We start from the raw sequence: 20601 nt of genomic DNA on the forward strand, positions 1-20601 counted from the left end.
TGGGAAAGAAAAAATGATTCACAACTTGTACTCCTTAACTTCCGTCTGACAAACACCGTATTCTGAGCGGAAATGGACCTCAAATCAATCTGACAACCCGTCAACTAAAAAATTATTTGCATATCTTCACTCTTCACCTTCCTCCAGCAGAGGCAAAGATAAGACTAGTTACCATAGAGGTGGCAAGGGTTATGTAGAGCCCTTGGGGTTTGGGAATCTTTTCTGCCTCCTAGTGGCAGGGAAGGTAAATCCCAGGAGTAATGGATTGTGGACTCTTACCACATAAAACCCATTTTTTCCCCATAATTTGTATAGCACATGCAATTTAAAAAAACACCATTATATTTACTTCTATTTTCTATTTTTATTTGTTCTCTATCCTTTGTTGAAAATTATACTTAGGTAGCCTTAGGATCAGCAATACACTACTGGAAACTAGCTGCTGATTGGTGGCTGCACATAAACATCTTTTTATTGGCATGTGTTCCTCTAGGTACCAGTAGTGAAGCCAATTTGAAAATAGAAGTAAATTGGAATGAAAGTTTTTTTTGTGTGTTTTTTTTTTTAACTTTCATGTCTCTTTAAATGCTGATATACTTTGTTATATTATAGAGAAGGAAACAAAGAAATGATGTATTGAAGTAATGGTATGGAAATTTTGCTTCAGTCAAGTGTGAATTTTGAACTGATTCTAATGTTTTTTATTGGGCATTGAGAAATGGTGGATTTGGGTCCCCAGAAGAACATTTCTTTAAAAATTACAGTCAATTATATCTACTAAAATTGAGTAAATCAATTTAAAGCTGTGTTTGTAATTGGGTAAAATGACTTTAGTTTTATTTCTGGCTTAATTTTTTTTTTGCAGTCATTCATATGTTGGGCAAGATTTTAGTACACAGAAAAACACTGGAAAAATTTCACTTGAACAAATTGATTCTGTAAGTATTTCCTATCATTTTTATTTTTTGCAGTTTTTGTTTTAATACTGATTTATTTGAAAACCTAGAAAACTTATGCATGCACAGTTTTGGTACCAAGTTTCCATGAAAAGCCTAATTTTAAAAATGTGAACTGGTAATAGAACATTTTGGTGTTTTCTTGGGACTGGCAATCAGAAGAAAACTAGAACATTACCAGTACGTACATCTGTAAACTAGTTTTTTAAAGATTTTAAAGGGACATGAAACCACAATTGTTTTCTTTCATGGTTCAGATAGATCATACAATTTTAACCAATTTTCCAATTTACTTCTATTATCAAATTTGCTTCATTTGCTAGGTATCCTTTGTTGAATAATCTGCAATGCACTACTGGGAGCTATCTGAGAATGCATCTGTTGAGCCATTGACAAGAGGCATATATGTGTATTCACCAATCATCAGCTAGCTCCCAGTAGTGCATTGCTTCTCTTGAGCCTACTTAGGAATAGTTTTAACAAAGCATACCAAGAGAATGAAGAAAATTAGAAAACAGTAGTAAATTGAAAAGTTGTTTAAAACTTGCATGTTCAGCCTTGGTTATGAAAGGTTACTTTTGACCTTATTATCCTTTTAAATATTCTAAGTGTACATTTCTTTACTGCAGGAAAACCTTGACATATGGGAAATAATTGCCGCCATTAGGAGGAGTCCAAGAACCCGCACTAGCTTTTAATCCCTCTCACCTCCCAACCCTTCTCAGTTTTGTTCTTAGCCTCCCAGGAGTCAGGTTCTAGTTTATTTGTTCACTATTCTGGATCTCATAAAGGCAAGAAGGATACATGATGGCTTAAGCTTCTTGGTTCAAACAAGTAATTCACAAAGCTTACTTGGTGGCAAGAAAGTCTCCACCTCAACTCATTACAGCTTACTATACTAGAGTAGTTGCTTCTTTATAAGCTTTCAAACATGATGCATCATTGGAACAGATTTGCAAAGCTGCAACATGGTCTTCTCTGCATTTTTTCTCCATATTTTACTGTTTTGATGTGTTTGCCTCCTCTGAAGCACCTTTTAGCAGGTCCGGGCATAGGAACTGCCTTCTTTTGTTCCACCCTTTCCTTGCCATTGACTCTCAGCTTGGCTATTAAATCCCATATGTCAAGGTTTCCCTATGGACTGTCATCATGATACCAAAACAAATAAAATTTGCGGATACCTGATAAATTCTTTTCTTTCAGAATGATGAGCCCACTGGCCCCCACCCTCTCATTCTTTGGGCGACATTTCTAATTTGAACTCTGTAGATCCTGCTTTTGTCTGCCCTACCTTGCTGTCTACCTTTTCTCTGCTCAGCTATATGTTAAACTGAGTAGGGTTGGGGGCTTAGAGGGATCATAAGCTCTTGTGTGGGTTCTTGGCCTCCTCCTAGTGGTAGGAATTATATCCCACATGTCAAGGTTTCCCTGTCCACTCACCATCCTGAAAGAAAATAATTTGTCAGGTATACATTCATTTTGTTTTTCAAAATGTCTAATTGGGAGACCTATCTACAGGCAACACTAGTGAACATATTTGTTTTTAAGTTTGGAAGGTATAGATTACCTTTTAATAAGCACGTGAATATTAATACAATAAAGATAGCAAGAGAATGAAAAAAAATTGATAATAGGAGTAAATTAGAAAGTTTCTTAAAATTGCATGCTCTATCTGAATCACGAAAGAAAAAATGTGGGTTCAGTGTCCCTTTAAGTTGGATGTCTGTAACCCGGGGACCACCTGTAATAAATTCTAACTGGTCCCTATTATTTTTTGTTCCTTCCTTTATTATTCGTTTGTTCCTTCTTTTTATTTAAGAGATGAGATCTATTTATATTTTTAGCTTCAGTTTGTTTTTTAGCAATAGATTATTTTTATATCCTTTCTCTTTAAATCTACTATCTAGAATATTACATATTCTTTCAAAATTGTATATATTTGGAGAATTTAGTCTCATTCTTATGTATTGACCATAAGGGAAATTAGTCTTCCATGTATTTAGATGTGCATTAGAAGCATCAACATAATTGTTTTTGTCCATAGGTTTTCAAAAGTTTTTTGCAATCTCTTCCCATACATACAAAGTTTAAATCGAGAAATGGAATAGATTCTTTAGTTCATATACAAGATAAAATGATTGAAATCATCTTGCTCTCTGTTCAAGATCATTGTAAAATAATCCTCACATTCTTTAGTCTATTATTGATGATAAGACCCAAATAATTTATAGAAAAAAAAACAAAACTTGAAAAGATTCTTGGCCCCAAGTATCCTGAAAAAGAAAATTAAATACCAAAAAAAAACAGATAAAGAATCAACAAATTGGTTAGGCAAGCAAAAGGCACCTTCAAATGTGGAAAAAAAATACTTTTGTAATTATGATAATTCAAAAACCTTTGAAGTTAAGCACATATATAATTGTAATACCACATATGTGGTTGTTTACATGTCATGTGAATGTAATTTTATATATAGGTTGCACCAAAATAAATATTAGGATAAGGTTTAATGAACACTATAACATCATCACAAAGGGATTTGAAAAACATAGTGTATTCAAACATTTTAGCAGAGTTCACAATCAAGATCCTAAACGTCTACGTATGCAGATTATTGATTGGATTCCAGGAATTATAGAAAATAGTTTTACACCTTAGACGTAAGGAAATGTACTGGATACATCACCTTAATTCATTAGAACCCAAAGGACTAAATAAAATATAGATCTAGCTGCTTTTATGTGAATATGGTTATTTGTCCTAATAATTATTATGTCTCAGTTTTGACTATAGGTTACATAGAATCGATAGTCGGTTCCAATAGCCAAGAGAAAAGTTAATCATTAAGATTAATTATTTTTATGATTTTTGAATATGTTTCTAGTAGCAATTATCTACTAATGAATCTCTTAGATTCCTCTTCATATTTATTTTCATTTTGATTATTTTTTATGTTTGGTTTTACATTTTACAATTTAATGCCAAATTGAATTGAGAGTTGGTAATTTGAATAAAATAAATATTCTCTCTATTAGGATTACACTAGGTAACACTATAAAATATACCACTTAGGGCAATATATAGTTATGTACAATTATACTATTTAATGAATTCTATGTGGCTTAGTAACAAAGAAAATGTACTCAAATATGTCACTAGATGGCAACAATCGATTGTGTATATATTTGCCACCTGATGATCTAGCGAACTATATTATAAGCTTTGTTGAGAAAGCCTGCCTGTTGGCAGACGAAACGTGTGAAAGCTCAAAGACGGATTACGTCAGCTGTTTGGTGCGTCCACGCCGAAAGACGCCAGGGACCTCACAGATTCTGAACAAAGGGCCAGGGACAAGCAAATCGGTAACTAGCAGTGGCACAGTGGATTTTTTGACAAGACGGAATATTCAAACTAAATGTGAGTGTAATATTTATCTGTGTTTTATGAGAAGGGATATTGATGTTTAAATAAGACGCTTGAGTCGGAGGTGTGCTGTCTCAGATCTCATACTTTGGTCGACAGTTACTGAAAACAGACCTGTCAAAAGCTAGCAGCAATCCACAACAAGCACTTTGAAAGTAACTGAAAGATGAAACTATCTGCAAAAGGAACAGAAGCATAATATCTATATCCATTTATTAACATCTTGTGAAGGATTTAAGTTTAAAAAAAAGTGCTTTTTGTTTCCTGATTATACTGCCTGCCAGTCTGTGAGACTGAGAAACCGGTTGCAGTTTGTACTTTTTAATTTTGACACTATTTTGGTCTTTTAATAACGTTTTTAAACTTTTACACACTACTTGGAAGCATATTTTTGTTAAAGGACTTACCTTCATCTGAGGTTTACAACAGTGGGTCATCCTAAGTGGTCCTGCAGTTGGGAGGTGAGCCAGCTGAACGGCTCTGAGAGTTCAGTCTGTTTATGATCACCATCTATTGGTGATTATTAAATGTGAGTAGTATTGCACATTTATATCTTTAATACAAAGTAGTGATATTGTGATACGCTATGTGGTGCCCCCTATGTTCCTTAGTTTATCTTATAACAGACAGATAATGCTCTATTAAGCAAAACAAATCTCTTCTTAATAGTAATATCTATAAGGATTTTTTTTATTTATTATTTTAGTATATGAATTTTTATTAAGTTTTTTTTTTATACTAGTGATATAAATTCTATCCTTATTTCTTGTTGATACACATTCTGTAGCCCTTGGATACTTTGTGGTATTTATTGCGCATTGTACCTGTAAGTTTTTGAAAGTTACTTTAGGAGGGGGTAAGTTACCATTCCTCAAGAGCTTTTTTCTTTGCATAAAGCAGGGAGAGTCCACAACTTAATTCCTTACTGTTGGGCAATACAACGTCTGGCCACCAAGAGGACACCCCAGCCAAAGGCTTAAATATCCATCCCACTTCCCCTATCCCCCAGTCATTCTTTGCCTTTCGTCACTAGAGGAGGATGGCAGAGAAGTGTCAGGTAAATGTAGGAGGTCAGAAGGCCACTATGTCTTCCCTGTCTTTCTGATTGAGGAGTGTCATCCGCCTAGCTTATGAGACAGCGGACAACAGCCTCCTGAGAAGATACAGCTCATTCCACTAGAGCAGTAGCTTTTTTCTGGGCTTTTAAGAACAAAGCCTCAATGAATCAGATTTGTAAGGCGGCTACCTGATCCTCTTTACATACTTTCTCTTGTAAGGTGTATCCAGTCCACGGGTTCATCCATTACTTGTGGGATATTCTCCTTCCCAACAGGAATCTGCAAGAGGACACCCACAGCAGAGCTGTCTATATAGCTCCTCCCCTAACCCCCACCCCCCAGTCATTCTCTTGCAGCTCTCGACAAGATAGGAAGTATCAAGAGATATGTGGTGACTTAGTGTAGTTTTACCTTCAATCAAAAGTTTGTTATTTTGAAACGGTACCGGCGTTGTACTGTTTTTCTCTCAGGCAGAAATTAGAAGAAGAATTCTGCCTGGAGGTTGATGATCTTAGCGGTTTGTAACTAAGGTCCATTGCTGTTCTCACACATAACTGAAGAGTATGGGAAAACTTCAGTTGGGGGAACGGTCTGCAGATTACCTGCTTTGAGGTATGTTCAGTATTTTTATTTCTAGAGAGTTGATAAGTTCTAGAAAATGCTGACACAGCCTTGTGTAATTGAGGTATTGAGGTAAGCCTGATGCAGTGATTTAACAGCGACTGGGATCATGCTTACAAAACAGGGTAATACTCATGTTAATACTCATATTACTTAGTGACAAAACGTTTACATGTTTCATAAATAGGACATTTCTTCTCTGAGGGAGATAAGTTTTTATTTGGGGCCTAGTTTTCCACATGGCTAGTCAGATACTCCTAGGAGTATTTTCTTAAGGCCCCTCTGGCATCCAGTACATGGTGAGAGGGGCCTATTTTCACGCTCTAGATGCGCAGTTTCCTTCAGACTGAGACATCCAGCTTCCCTAGAGGAGTCCTCTGGCATCTGAGGACCACTATAGATGGTTTATTTCTTCCCTAAATCGTATTTGAGGGCAGGTAGGAGCCTCAGCAGAGCTGTGGCAAGGTGTTTAACTGTTTTTTAATGGTGGTTAACTTTTTTGAATCCGGTTTGGGGCCTAAAGAGTTAATCATCCATTTGTAAGTGGGTGCAATGTTGCTTTAGTCCCTTACACACACTGTAAAAATTTCAAAGACTTCACTATATTTTTACACTGTTTTACACTGTTAAGTGCTAATTTTTTTCTCTTAAAGGCACAGTAACGTTTTTATTTAATTGCTGTTTCACATTTATTAAAGTGTTTTCCAAGCTTGCTTGTCTCATTACTAGTCTGTTAAACATGTCTGACATAGAGGAAACTCCTTGTTTAATATCTTTGGAAGCCATTGTGGAACCTCCTCTTAGAATGTGTACCAAATGTACTGAAACTTCTATAAACTATAAAGACCATATTATGGAGCTTAAAGATTTATCTCCAGAGGATTCTCTGACTGAAAAAAAGGGAGATTATGCCATCTAGCTCTCCCCATGTGTCAGAACCTATAACTCCCGCTCAAGTGACGCCAAGTACATCTAGCGCGTCTAATTCTTTTACCTTACAGGACATGGCGGCAGTTATGAATGCTACCCTCTCAGAGGTATTGTCCAAACTGCCAGGGTTACAAGGAAAGCGAGACAGCTCTGGAGCTAGAACAAATACAGAGCTTTCTGACGCTTTAATACCTGTGTCCGATATACCCTCACAATACTCATAAGCCGAGGCAGGAGAGCTTCTATCTGTGGGTGACATTTCAGATTCAGGGAAGGCGTTGCTTCAGTCTGACTCTGAAATGATAGTGTTTAAATTTAAACTCGAACACCTCCGCTTATTGCTTAGGGAGGTTTTAGCGACTCTGGATGACTGTGAACCCGTTGTAGTTCCAGAGAAATTGTGTAAGAGGGACAAATACTTTGCAGTGCCCGTTTACACTGATGTTTTTCCAGTCCCTAAGAGGTTTTATGGAAATTATTACTAAGGAATGGGATAGACTAGGTGTGTCGTTCTCTCCCCCTTCTGTTTTTAAAAAGATGTTTCCCATAGATGCTGCCATACGGGACTCGTGGCAGACGGTCCCTAAGGTGGAGGGAGCAGTCTCTACCCTAGCTAAGTGTACAACTATCCCCGTCGAGGACAGTTGTGCTTTCCTAGATCCTATGAATAAAAAATTGGAGGGTCTCCTTAAGAAATGTTTTATACATCAAGGTTTTATTCTCCAGCCTCTTGCAATCATTGCCTCAGTCACTGCTGCAGCAGCTTTTTGGTTCGAGTCTCTTGAGGAGGCTCTACAGGTGGAGACCCCGTTAGATGAGATTTTAGACAGGATTAAAGCTCTCAAGTTAGCTAATTCCTTTATCTCTGACGCCGTTTTTCATTTAACCAAGCTAACGGCTAAGAATTCAGGTTTTGCCATTCTGGCACGTAGGGCGCTATGGCTTAAGTCCTGGTCAGCAGACGTTACTTCAAAGTCTAAGCTTCTTAACATCCCCTTCAAGGGACAGACCCTATTCGGGCCTGGTCTGAAGGAGATCATTTATGATATTACTGGAGGAAAAGGTCACGCCCTTCCTCAGGATAGGTCCAATCAGTTAAGGACCAAACAGAATAATTTTCGTTCCTTTCGAAACTTCAAGAGTGGCGCAGCTTCAGCTTCCTCTAATGCAAAACAAGAGGGACATTTTGCCCAGTCCAAACCAGTCTGGAGACCTAACCAGGCTTGGAACAAGGGGAAGCAGGCCAAAAAACCTGCTGCTGCCTCTAAGACAGCATGAAGGAGTAGCCCCCAATCCGGGACCGGATCTAGTAGGGGGCAGACTTTCTCTCTTCACTCAGGCTTGGGCAAGAGACATCCAGGATCCCTGGGCATTAGAGATTGTTTCCTAGGGATATCTTCTGGAATTCAAAGGTTCATCTCCAAAGGGGAGATTTCACTTCTCACAACTATCTGCAAACCAGATAAAGAGAGAGGCATTCTTACGTTGCGCTCAAGACCTACTGGTTATGGGAGTGATCCACCCAGTTCCAAGGGAGGAACAGGGTCAGGGTTTCTATTCAAACCTGTTTATAGTTCCCAAAAAAGAGGTAACGTTCAGACCAATCTTGGATCTCAAGATCCTAAACAAATTTCTCAGGGTCCCATCTTTCAAGGATGCGTATCTCCACATTCCAATTCACAGAAATCATCATCAGTTCCTCAGGTTCGCCTTCCTAGACAGGCATTACCAGTTTGTGGCTCTTCCCTTCGGATTAGCCACGGCGCCATGAATCTTTACGAAGGTTTTAGGGTCTCTACTGGCGGTTCTAAGGCCGCGGGGCATAGCGGTGGCTCCTTACCTAGACGACATCCTGATCCAGGCGTCTACTTTTCAAATCGCCAAGTCCCATACGGACATTGTTCTGGCCTTTCTGAGGTCTCACGGGTGGAAGGTGAACAGAGAAAAGAGTTCACTCTCCCCTCTCACTAGAGTTTCCTTCCTAGGAAGTCTGATAGATTCAGTAGAAATGAAAATTTTTCTGACAGAGGTCAGGATATCAAAGCTTCTAACTTCTTGCCGTGCTCTTCATTCCACTTATCCGCCGTCAGTGGCTCAGCGTATGGAAATGATCAGCCTGATGGTAGCGGCAATGGACATAGTTCCATTTGCCCGCCTACATCTCAGACGACTGCAACTTTGCATGCTCAATCAGTGGGATGGGGACTACACAGATTTGTCTCCTCTGTTAAATCTGGATCGAGAGACCAGGGATTCTCTTCTCTGGTGGTTATCTCGAGTCCATCTGTCCAGGGGAATGAGTTTCCACAGGCTAGAGTGGACTATAGTGACGACAGATGCCAGCCTTCTGGGCTGGGGCGCAGTCTGGAATTCCCTGAAGGCTCAGGGTTCGTGGACTCAGGAGGAGGCCCTCCTTCCGATAAACATTCTGGAGCTAAGAGCGATATTCAATGCTCTTCAGGCTTGGCCTCAACTAGCTGCTGTCAGATTCATCAGATTTCAGTCGGACAATATCACGACTGTAGCCTATATCAACCATCAGGGGGGAACAAGGAGTCCCCTGGCAATGATGGAGGTTTCCAAGATAATTCTTTGGGCAGAGGTTCACTCTTGCCATCTCTCAGCTATCCATATCCCAGGAGTAGAGAACTGGGAGGCGGACTTCCAAAGTCGGCAGACTTTTCATCCGGGGGAGTGATAGCTCCATCCGGAGGTATTTGCCCAGCTGATTCAACTATGGGGCAAACCAGAACTGGATCTGATGGCGTCTCGTCAGAACGCCAAGCTTCCTCGTTACGGGTCCAGGTCAAGGGATCCCCAGGCAACGCTGATATATGCTCTAGCAGTGCCCTGGTCCTTCAGCCTGGCTTATGTGTTTCCACCATTTCCTCTCCTCCCTCATCTGATTGCCAAGATCAAGCAGGAGAGAGCTTCGGTGATTTTGATAGCACCTGCGGGGCCACGCAGGACTTGGTATGCAGATCTGGTGGACATGTCATCCTTTCCACCATGGTCTCTGCCGCTGAGGCAGGACCTTCTACTCCAAGGTCATTCAAACATCCAAATCTAATTTCTCTGCGTCTGACTGCTTGGAGATTGAACGCTTGATTTTATCAAAACATGGTTTCTCCGAGTCGATCATTGATACCTTGATTCAGGCTCGAAAGCCTGTCAACAGGAAAATATATCATAAGATATGGTGTAAATATCTTCATTGGTGTGAATCCAAGGGTTACTTGTGGAGTAAGGTCAGGATTCCTAGGATATTATCTTTTCTCCAAGAAGGATTGGAAAAGCGATTATCGGCTAGTTCCTTAATGGGACAGATTTCTGCTCTGGCTATTCTTTTGCATAAGCGTCTGGCTGATGTTCCAGACGTTCAGGCGTTTTGTCAGGCTTTGGTTAGAATCAGGCCTGTGTTTAAACCTGTTGCTCCGCCATGGAGTTTAAATTTAGTTCTTAAAGTTCTTTAAGGGGTTCCGTTTGAACCTTTGCATTCCATAGATATGAAGCTTTTATCTTGGAAAGTTCTGTTCCTAGTAGCTATCTCTTCGGCTCAAAGAGTTTTCTGCCTTACAGTGTGATTCCCCTTATCTGATCTTCCATCCAGATAAGGTAGTTTTGCGTACCAAACCTGGGTTTCTTCCTAAGGTGGTATCTAATAAGAATATCAATCAGAAAATTGTTGTCCCGTCACTGTGTCCTAATCCTTCTTCAAAGAAGGAACGTCTGTTACACAATCTTGACGTGGTTTGTGCTTTAAAGTTTTATTTGCAAGCTACTAAGGATTTTCGTCAAACATCTGCATTGTTTGTTGTATATTCTGGAAAGAGGAGAGGCCAAAAGGCTTCGGCAACTTCTCTTTCTTTTTGGCTGAGAAGCACAATCCGTTTATCTTATGAGACTGCTTGCCAGCAGCCTCCTGAAAGAATTACAGCTCATTCTACTAGAGCGGTAGCTTCCACATGGGCTTTTAAACATGAGGCCTCTGTTGAACAGATTTGTAAGGCGACGACTTGGTCTTCACTTCATACTTTTTCTAAATTCTACAAATTTGATGCTTTTGCTTCCTCGGAGGCTATTTTTGGGAGAAAGGTCTTACAGGCAGTGGTGCCTTCCATTTAAGTTCCTGCCTTGTCCCTCCCTTCATCCGTGTCCTAAAGCTTTGGTATTGGTATCCCACAAGTAATGGATGAACCCGTGGACTGGATACATCTTACAAGAGAAAACAAAATTATGCTTACCTGATAAATTTCTTTCTCTTGTGGTGTATCCAGTCCACGGCCTGCCCTGTCACTTTAAGGCAGGTGTTTTTATTTTTAAAACTACAGTCACCACTGCACCCTATAGTTTCTCCTTTTTCTTACTTGTTTTCGGTCGAATGACTGGAGGTGGGGGTTAGGGGAGGAGCTATATAGACAGCTCTGCTGTGGGTGTCCTCTTGCAGCTTCCTGTTGGGAAGGAGAATATCCCACAAGTAATGGATGAACCTGTGGACTGGATACACCACAAGAGAGAGAATTTTTTCAGTGTGGCAAACCTCTCCACTTATGAACTATGCAGGAATTGTTATTTAGGCTAATGGTTAAAATGTATGTTAAACTGTATGTTACTGTTTAAACTCCCTGCTGTTTCAGTTGGGAAACCCCTTGTAGGGGAGACTGTTTTTAAAAAGTGTTTGTTTTTCCAGTTGTTGAATAAGTTGTTGTTGACTCCCAAGCTTTAGTGGAGCTATCTGATTCTCTCCCTAAATCACCCTTAGAAGCGGAGTTTCCTGAACACCCTCCTACCACAATTAAGTGTGTTTATTGTAAAAAAAAAAATCCTGATGTTTTTGCTCCAGTTAATTTATGTGACTCATGTTTGCTTACATTATTACAATCAGACTAAACTAATGCTGCTTCTTTGGGTATTTCTTCTCCTTCTGTTTGCTCATTACAGGAGAACGCTACTGGTGTTTAACCCAGTGTGAAAAATTTCTTTAAAGCTGCTATTTCTGAAGCGTTGGCTGCTCTCCTGCCTTCAAATAAGAATAAAATGTCAGTTCAGATTTTACCTTTTACTAGTACTACATCCTCTGAAGTCAGTGATACTTTTATGTCTTCAGAAGATGAAATTTATTCTGGTAATGATGCGTCTGCCTCTGATGTTGAACCTGATACTTCCTATTTTTTGTTTAAAATTTAACATATTTATTCTCTTTTAAAGGAGGTTTTAATTACTTTAGGGGTTAAAGATTCACAGATTTCTGAGGATAAGCATTGTAATCCATCTAAATTTAGTGTTTAAAACTGTTGCTAAACTTCTTAGAAGTTTTTCCTATCCCTGATGCTGTCTCTGATATGGTTTCTAGGGAATGGTCTAAAAAAGGTAATTCTTTTGATCCCTGTGCAAGTTTCAAAACGTTATATTCCTTACCTGCTGCTAATGTTGAATTATTGTAAACTGTGCCCTTTGAAAGACCTTTTGGATAGAAAATTAGAGTCTCTTCATAGAAGGGCTTTTTTCCAACAGGGTATTTTCTTAGGCCTGCTATTTCTATTGCTAATGTGGCTGCTGCTTCATTTTATTAGTTATCTAGTCTTTCAGAACAGTGTTCTAATGACTCTACTAGTGAGAATCTTTTGGGTTTGCTCATAGATGCCAATTCTTTTATTTGTGATAATATATTTGATATTATGAAGATCAATATCAAAAGCATGTTTTTGGTAGTCATTTCTAGGAGAGCCTTGTGTCTTAATGGGACACTGAACCCAAATTTTTTCTTTCGTGATTCAGATACAGCATGCAATTTTAAGAAACTTTCTAATTTACTCCTATTATAATTTTTTCTTCGTTCTCTTGCTATTTTTATTTGAAAAAGAAGGCATCTAAGCTTTTTTTTGGTTCAGTTCTCTGGCCAGGACTTTTTTATTGGTGGATAAATTTATCCACCAATCAGCAAAAAAAAAAACCTGGTTGTTCACTAAAAATGGGCCGGCATCTAAAATTACATTCTTGCATTTCAAAGAAAGATACCAAGAGAATGAAGAACATTTGATAATAGGAGTAAATTAGAAAGTCTATCTGAATCACGAAAGAAAAAATTTGGGTTCAGTGTCCCTTTAAATCCTGATCTGCTGACGTGTCAAAATCCAGATTATTTGATTGTGAAAACAAACTATTTGATTTTGATTTTGTTTTTATGATATCTACTGTTACTGGTGGTAAGAAGTCTAGAGAGAAATCTAAAGCTTCTAATCACTTTCACTCCTTTTGTTAGAATAAGGAACAAAAGGTTGATTCCTCTGCTCAGAAGCAAGGCACCTCTAAGCCAGTCTGGAGGCCTAGTGCTAAGTTAAACAGGCCAAAGCAAGGTCATTTTTCTATCCTAACTACCAAATTTGCATGAAGTTGCAGCCCCCAATCCAGAGGTTCTAATAAGGGGACAGGTTAAAGGGACACTGAACCCACTTTTCTTTTGTGACTCAGATAGAGCATGCAATTTTAAGGAACTTTCTAATTTACACCTATTATCAATTTTTCTTCGTTCTCTTGCTTTCTTTATTTGAAAAAGAAGGCATCTAAGCTATTTTTTTGGTTCAGAACCATGGAAAGCACATTGGTGGGTGAATTTTTCCACCAATCAGCAAGAACAACCCAGTTTGTTCACCAAAAATGGTCCAGCATCTAAACTTACATTCTTGCATTTCAAATAAAGATACCAAGAGAATGAAGACTATTTGATAATAGGATTCAATTAGAAAGTTGCTTAAAATTGCATACTCTATCTGAATCACAAAAGAAAAAATTTGGGTTCATTGTCCCTTTAAGTCTTTTTCAGATCCCTGGGTTCTGAATATAGTTTCCCAGGGTTATCGGATAGGTTTCAGAACAAGACCTCCCAGAGGAAGGTTTTGTCTGCCCAATGTTCCAAGGTATCCTATAAAGTCTCAAGCTTTTTTTCCAGTCAGTTTCAGATCTGGAAGTTATGGGAGTTATCTGGTTCCTTTAAAGGGATTAGATTTTATTAAAATCTCTTAATTGTTCCAAAAAATGAAGGTACTTTCATACCAGTCCTGGATTTGAAAGCTTTGAACAAGTTTATACGAATTCCTTCTTCCAAAATGGGAACTTTTTGGATTATTCTGCCTTTTGTCCAGGAAAAGTCTGATTATGTCCTTATCTTCCTCTTCCAATACGTAGAGAGTATTGCCAGTTTCTGAGGTTTGCCTTTCTAGTCAAGCATTTGTTACTCTACCATTTGGTCTGACTACAGCTGCAAAGCTTTCACAAAGTTTCTGGTTGCCCATTTGTCTGTAATCAGAACTCAGAGTATTGCAGTGTTTCCATACCTAGACAATATCTCAGTCTTTTCCTGTAGCAGAATCTCACACCAACAAACTGTTGTTGTTTCTTCAACAGCATGGCTGGAGGATCAATTTTCCACAGAGTTCTTTAATTCCTCAAACAAAGGTAACTTAAGTCTTTCTCGAACAGAGCAAAGCAGGTTAAAATTGGTGTCAGGTTGTCTGAAATTTCAGTCTCTCTCGTTTCCCTTGGTTGCTCTTTGTACGTAAGTTCTAGGCCTCATGATTGCAGCTTCAGGTGCAATTGTGTTTGTTCGTTTTCACATGAGACCTACCCAGCTTTGTATGCGTCTTTTTTTTTTTTTAAATATCTTTTATTGTAAACCAACATTGGGTACAGAACAACAGAAACATAATAGGATAATAGAATATGCCACACAGGGCCTATTATCCTAATACAAAAACAAGAAGGAGAGTTATCCATAGTTTAAACAACTAATAAATACTTCAATATAATATGTGCTCAATGCTGGTATTTTGTATGTAATCATAAAATAATAAAAAGAAAAAACAATACAAAACAAGACCAAGCAAAGCAAAGTAAGGCATAATTAATAAAACAGGAAAAAAAAAAAAAAAAGGGGGAGAAAGGGAGAATCCTACATCTGCTATCTATCTCAGGGGTATAACATAACCTAAGGGAGTAATGCTATTACCTAAGGTCATATTATTTTGTTTTAGTTTTAATCAAGCCAGTTACTGGGAAAATATCCAGCATATATATTCATTTGAACAAACTCCGAATTTATCAGAGGCTTAACTAATTGTCTTTGGGCTTGAATTGGCATAGTTTTAATAACCACTAACCATTTTTTAAAATAATTTTCTAATTGATCGTTCTTTATATTAAGAATCTGCATCTGTTCTATTGTATGCGTCTTTACTTCAATGGTGCAAGGATCATATTCAGCTGTCTCATAGGATATTTCTGCATCCCTGTACAAGTCATTCTCTGTCTTGGTGGCTGGATCATAAGTTCATTATTCAGGGGGCCTCTTTTGTTTGTCCTACCTGGACTGTGATTACTACAGATGCAAGTCTTTCAAGTTGGGGAACTGTTTGGGGGCTCTGAGAGCACATTGAGTTTTGTAAACTCTGGAGGAGAGGTTGCCAATAAATATTCTTGAACTCTGTTCTATTTTCTGGTCTCTTCCAGCTTGGCCCCTGTTGAGAAGGGAGTCTCATCTCAGTTTCCAGACAATGTCACTGTGCGGTGGCTTATGTCAACCACCGGGGAGATCTCAAGTTCCCTAGCCATGAGGGAAGTATCTTGAATACTCTCATTGGTGAAAATTCCTTTTTAATCTGTGATTCATCTCTACATCCAGGAGAATGGTCTCTTTATTAGGATGTGTTCAATCTGATTGTGGGTCTTTGGGGTCTCCCAGAGATAGATCTCATGGCTTCTCATTTGAACAACAAACTTCCAAGGTACTTTTGAGGTACAGGGACCCTCAAGTAGAATTTGTTGATGCTCTAGTAGATCCTCGATCATTTCAGCTTGCTTATCTTTTTCCTCCTCTGGTACTTCTTCCCAGAGTGATCTCCAAGATAAGCGTAGAGTGATAATTAATCCTAATTTCTCCAGCATGACTCGCAGGATTTGGTTTGCAGATCCGGTTCAGATGTCTAGTTGCCCTAATTGGCCTCTTCCTCCGCAGTCAGACCTTTTTTTCTCAAGCTCCGTTTTTCCATCTGGTTCTCAAGTTTCTGAACTTGATGTCATGGAAATTGAATGGTTAGTCCTTAGACATAGAGGTTTCTCTTATTCAGTGTTTGAAACCTTAATTCAGACTTGTAAGCCTGTAACTAGGAAAATCTATCATAAGTTCTGGAAGTCTTTTTTTTCTTGATGTATAGATATTTTGTTTTTCCTGGCATTCTTTCAGAATTCCTAGGATTTTGCAGTTCTTACAGGATAATCTGGATAAGGGCCTATTTGCCAGTTCTCTGAGGGGGCATGTTTCTACTTTTTCAGTTTTGTTTTATAGGAAGTTTGCTCATCTTCCTGATAATTCATGGTTTTGTTCATGCTTTGGCTCGTATTAAGCCAATTTCTTCTCTATGGAATCTTAGAGAGGTGTTTTGCAGGTTCCTCCTTTTGAACCTATGCATAAGGTGTATATTATACTGCTTTCTAGGAAGGTTTTATTACTTTAGGCGATCTCTTCTATTAGAAGAGTTTTATTTTGTTTTTCATCATGAAGTTTTACTGGCTTCTTTTGATTTATTTTTTAGACAGAGAAATTGTTCTCTTCTTTGTGTCCTGATCCTAAGAATGCTTCAGAGAGACTGTTGAATAATATGGATGTTGTTAGATCATTGAAATCATAAATTGATGCTACTAAGGATTTTAGACAAACTTCTAGTTTGTTCATTCATTTTTTTGGATTAAACTCTTGATTCACAATGCTTACTTGGAGGTAGGTTAGCCTCCACCGAAATGGATTACGGCTCATTCTACTAGGTAAAGGAGGTTTCAGTTGACCAAATATTCAAGGGAGCTACTTGGTCTTCTTTGCATACTTTTACTATATTCTATAGCGTTTTTGCTTCTTCTGGGTCAGCCTTTGGTAGAAAGGTCCTTCAGGCAGTTGTCTAAGCTTAATTTTTTCCTTGCCTGATTATTTTGTAAGTACATAAAAAAGAATATATTTGCCCTTGTTGGGTTTTTGTGGGAATTTGAATTTATTTTCTCAGTGAATTAAGATGTTTTTAAATCCTTCCATTTATGTTATTACTCGCAGACTCCGCACTTTGGGTATTGGTTCCCAGGGGTAATGGATCTCACCACCTGTATGAAAGACAACAGGATTTATGCTCGCCTGATAAATTTGTTTCCATCTTAATATGAGGAGAGTCCACAGCTTCATTCCTTACTTATGGGAAATAATGAACCTGGCCACCAGGAGGATGCAAAGACACCCCAGCCAAAGACTTAAATACCTCCCCCACTCCGCTCATCCCCCAGTCATTCTTTGCCTTTCGTCAAAGGAGGTTGGCAGAGAAGTGTTAGAACTTGGTGGGATGATTCACATGACTGGGCAGTTAACTTAGAGGGGTATACTTTATTTAGGAGGAACAGGAATAATAAAAGGGGTGGAGGAATCTGCATGTATATTAAACCTAACCTTAAACCTACAATAAGGGAAGATATTTCTGATACAGGCGACAATGTAGAGTCCCTGTGGGTGGAAATAAAGAGTGGGGGGAAAAATCCTAAAAAAAATATTACTAGGAACATGCTACAAGCCCCCCAACATTAGTGACTTGGATGAAACTCAACTACTAATACAAATAGGTAAGGCTGCTAATAACAGTGCTGTAATTATGGGAGATTTTAACTACCCTGATGTAAACTAGGCCAATGAAACTAATAATTCAGCTAAGGGGGATAGATTTATAAATGTTCTCAGGGATAACTTCTTGTCACAATTAATAGAGGAGCCAACTAGGAGTAACGCTATATTGGATTTAGTGCTATCAAATAATACAGATATAATATCAAACATAGAAGTCAAAGAACATTTGGGTAACAGTGATCATAACATGGTCACATTTAAAATTTCTTTTCATAAGCAGTGTCTTAAAGGTTTAACCAAGACTTTTAATTTTAAGAAAGCAAAATTCAACGATTTAAGCAAATAATTAAATAATATAAATTGGGACAAAGTATTCTCTAATAAAAATACAGAGGATAAATGGATAACATTTAAAACTTTGTTAAATAAATATACATATCAACAAATACCATATGGTTATAAAAATAAAAATAAAAAATCCAAGCCAATGTGGCTGAATATAAATGTGTTAAGAGAAATTAGGAAAAAAAACGTAGGGCATTTAAATTATTCAAAGAAAATAGTACAGACTCAAAATTCCATATTCATAAGGAATGTAACAAAGCATGCAAAAAAGCAATCAAATTAGCCAACATTGAGAATGAAAAATTAATTGCAAAGGATTCTAAATCTAACCCTAAAAGTTTCTTTAAGTACATAAAGAGCAAAAAATCTAAGAAAGACAATATAGGTACATTAAAATGCGGGGAGGGTAGCATGATTAACAGTGACAGGGAGAAGGCTGAGATACTAAAGCAGTTTTTTTCTTCAGTATACACAAGAGAGGAACCATTGGATGATACTTTGGAACAAAATAGAACATGTCAGCCCATACCATTAATTGGTTTATGTATAGAGGATATCAGGAACAAATTGGATAATATTAAGGTAAATAAAACTCCAGGCCCAGATGGAATACACCCAAGGGTGTTAAGGGAACTTAGCACTGTTATAGACAAACCTCTACTCTTAATTTTTCAAGACTCATTATCCTCAGGCATGGTACCCAAGGATTGACGTAAAGCTGATGTGGTGCCACTCTTCAAAAAGGGAAGTAGGGATGATCCAGGAAGCTATAGACCAGTTAGTCTGACATCAATAGTGGGGAAGGTATTTGAAGGGATTATAAGGGATTATATTGATGAGCATATTCGTGTAAAATTATGAGTTCTAATCAACATGGTGTTAGGAGAAATAGATCATGTCAAACTAATCTAATTAGATTCTATAAGGAAGTGAGTAAAAATATAGATAAAGGGGAATCAGTTGATGTGATATACTTAGATTTTGCAAAGGCGTTTGATATAGTGCCACATGAGAGATTAATGCACAAAATTAGGAGAGTGGGAATAGCTTAAAATGTTAGTTTGTGGATAAATAACTGGATAAAAGATAGGGAGCAACGAGTAGTAGTAAATGGATCATACTCAGATTGGACAAAGATAATCAGTGGAGTACCCCAGGGATCAGTGCTAGGCCCTATTCTTTTTAATATTTTTATAAATGACTTGGAACTAGGATTAAATAGCGACATCTCTATTTTTGCAGATGATACTAAGTTAAGTAAGGTTATTAGGTCAGAGCAGGATGAACTTTCGTTACAAAGGGACCTGCAAAAATTAGAAGTATGGGCAGGTAAATGGAAAATGAGATTTAATACGGGAAAATGCAAGGTTCTACATTTTGGAAGTAAAAATAAGCAGAAAAAAACGTATTATTTAAATGGGACAAGACTTAGCCAAACACAGGAGGAAAGGGATTTTGGGGTAGTAATAGATAACAAGCTAAAGATGGGTGCACAATGCAGGGCAGCAGCTTCAAAGGCTAATAAGATACTAGCATGTATTAAGAGGCATTGACTCAAGGGAGGAAAGCATAATTCTGTCACTATATAAAGCCCTGGTAAGACCTCACCTTGAGTATGGAGTGCAGTTCTGGGGACCAATCGCAAAAAAAGATATTGCAGAACTAGAAAAAGTTCAGAGAAGGGCCACAAAGCTAATAAGGGGATTGGAGAATTTAACCTATGAGAAGAGGCTAGCCAAACTGGGTCTGTTTTCTTTAGAAAAAAGGCGCTTAAGAGGTGACATGATTACTTTATATAAATATATTCAAGGCCCATATACAGAGATGGCAGAAGCTCTGTTTATTCCAAGAAAATTGTTTGTGACCAGAGGTCACAATTTAAGGTTGGAGGAAAGGAGATTTAATCTCCTGCAACGGAAACGTTTTTTCACTGTAAGAGCAATAAAAGTGTGGAACTCATTACCAAAGGAGGTAGTGAATGCCAATACCCTAGATACATTTAAAAATTATTTGGATCCATTTCTGTCTATAAACAAAATTCATGGATATGATTGCTAGTTTTAAATGGGTCACCTTTTAGTGGGATTATTTAAGCTTTACTGGAGCTTTTTGTATATATATTTTAGATTTGTATAGGTTGAACCCGATGGACTTCGGTCTTTATTCAACCTCATCTACTATGTTACTATGTTAAGATACGGAGTAGTTCCATATGGAGGGTATCTACCCTTCGGAATGAGACTGGAGTTTTAAGTAGTCTTGTCAGCCTTTCAGTGAGAGCATTGACAAATGTTAGAGTCTGGAGATGCATGGAGAATCTTTCTGCGAACCCATCCAGACTCATATTAACAGCTCCTTAAGCAATCAGTGTTGATGAGTTTCACTGCCTGCTTTTTTCACTCAAGTCCATGTCAGGAGCGATGCTACAAGACTGTCAAACTTGAGAGGCTGTGTTCCTGTTCCACGGCATAGATTGCGGTAAGATCGTTTCATTATTTATACACATATGATAACGCAAGAAGATAGGGTCACAGTGTGGCTTCTTTTATCTGTATGGAATCAGGGTTAATATCTCCGGAAGGGGATTATTGAACGGGGGGATATTTTCACATAATGT

The 20601-nt window shown here is 38.1% G+C and overlaps 1 protein-coding gene across 1 annotated transcript in view; it reads left to right on the forward strand.

The window, feature by feature from the left end:
• PRIM2 (DNA primase subunit 2) overlaps positions 1–20601 on the forward strand; it is a 513890-nt gene that overhangs the window by 272886 nt on the left and 220403 nt on the right. Inside the window, exon 9 of the mRNA XM_053710405.1 lies at positions 866–938. Within this exon, the coding sequence (XP_053566380.1) occupies positions 866–938 (73 nt within the window). The remainder of the gene's footprint in view (positions 1–865; positions 939–20601) is intronic.

This window comes from Bombina bombina, chromosome 4 (assembly GCF_027579735.1).
Source record: "Bombina bombina isolate aBomBom1 chromosome 4, aBomBom1.pri, whole genome shotgun sequence".
Classification (NCBI taxonomy): Eukaryota; Metazoa; Chordata; class Amphibia; order Anura; family Bombinatoridae; genus Bombina; species Bombina bombina.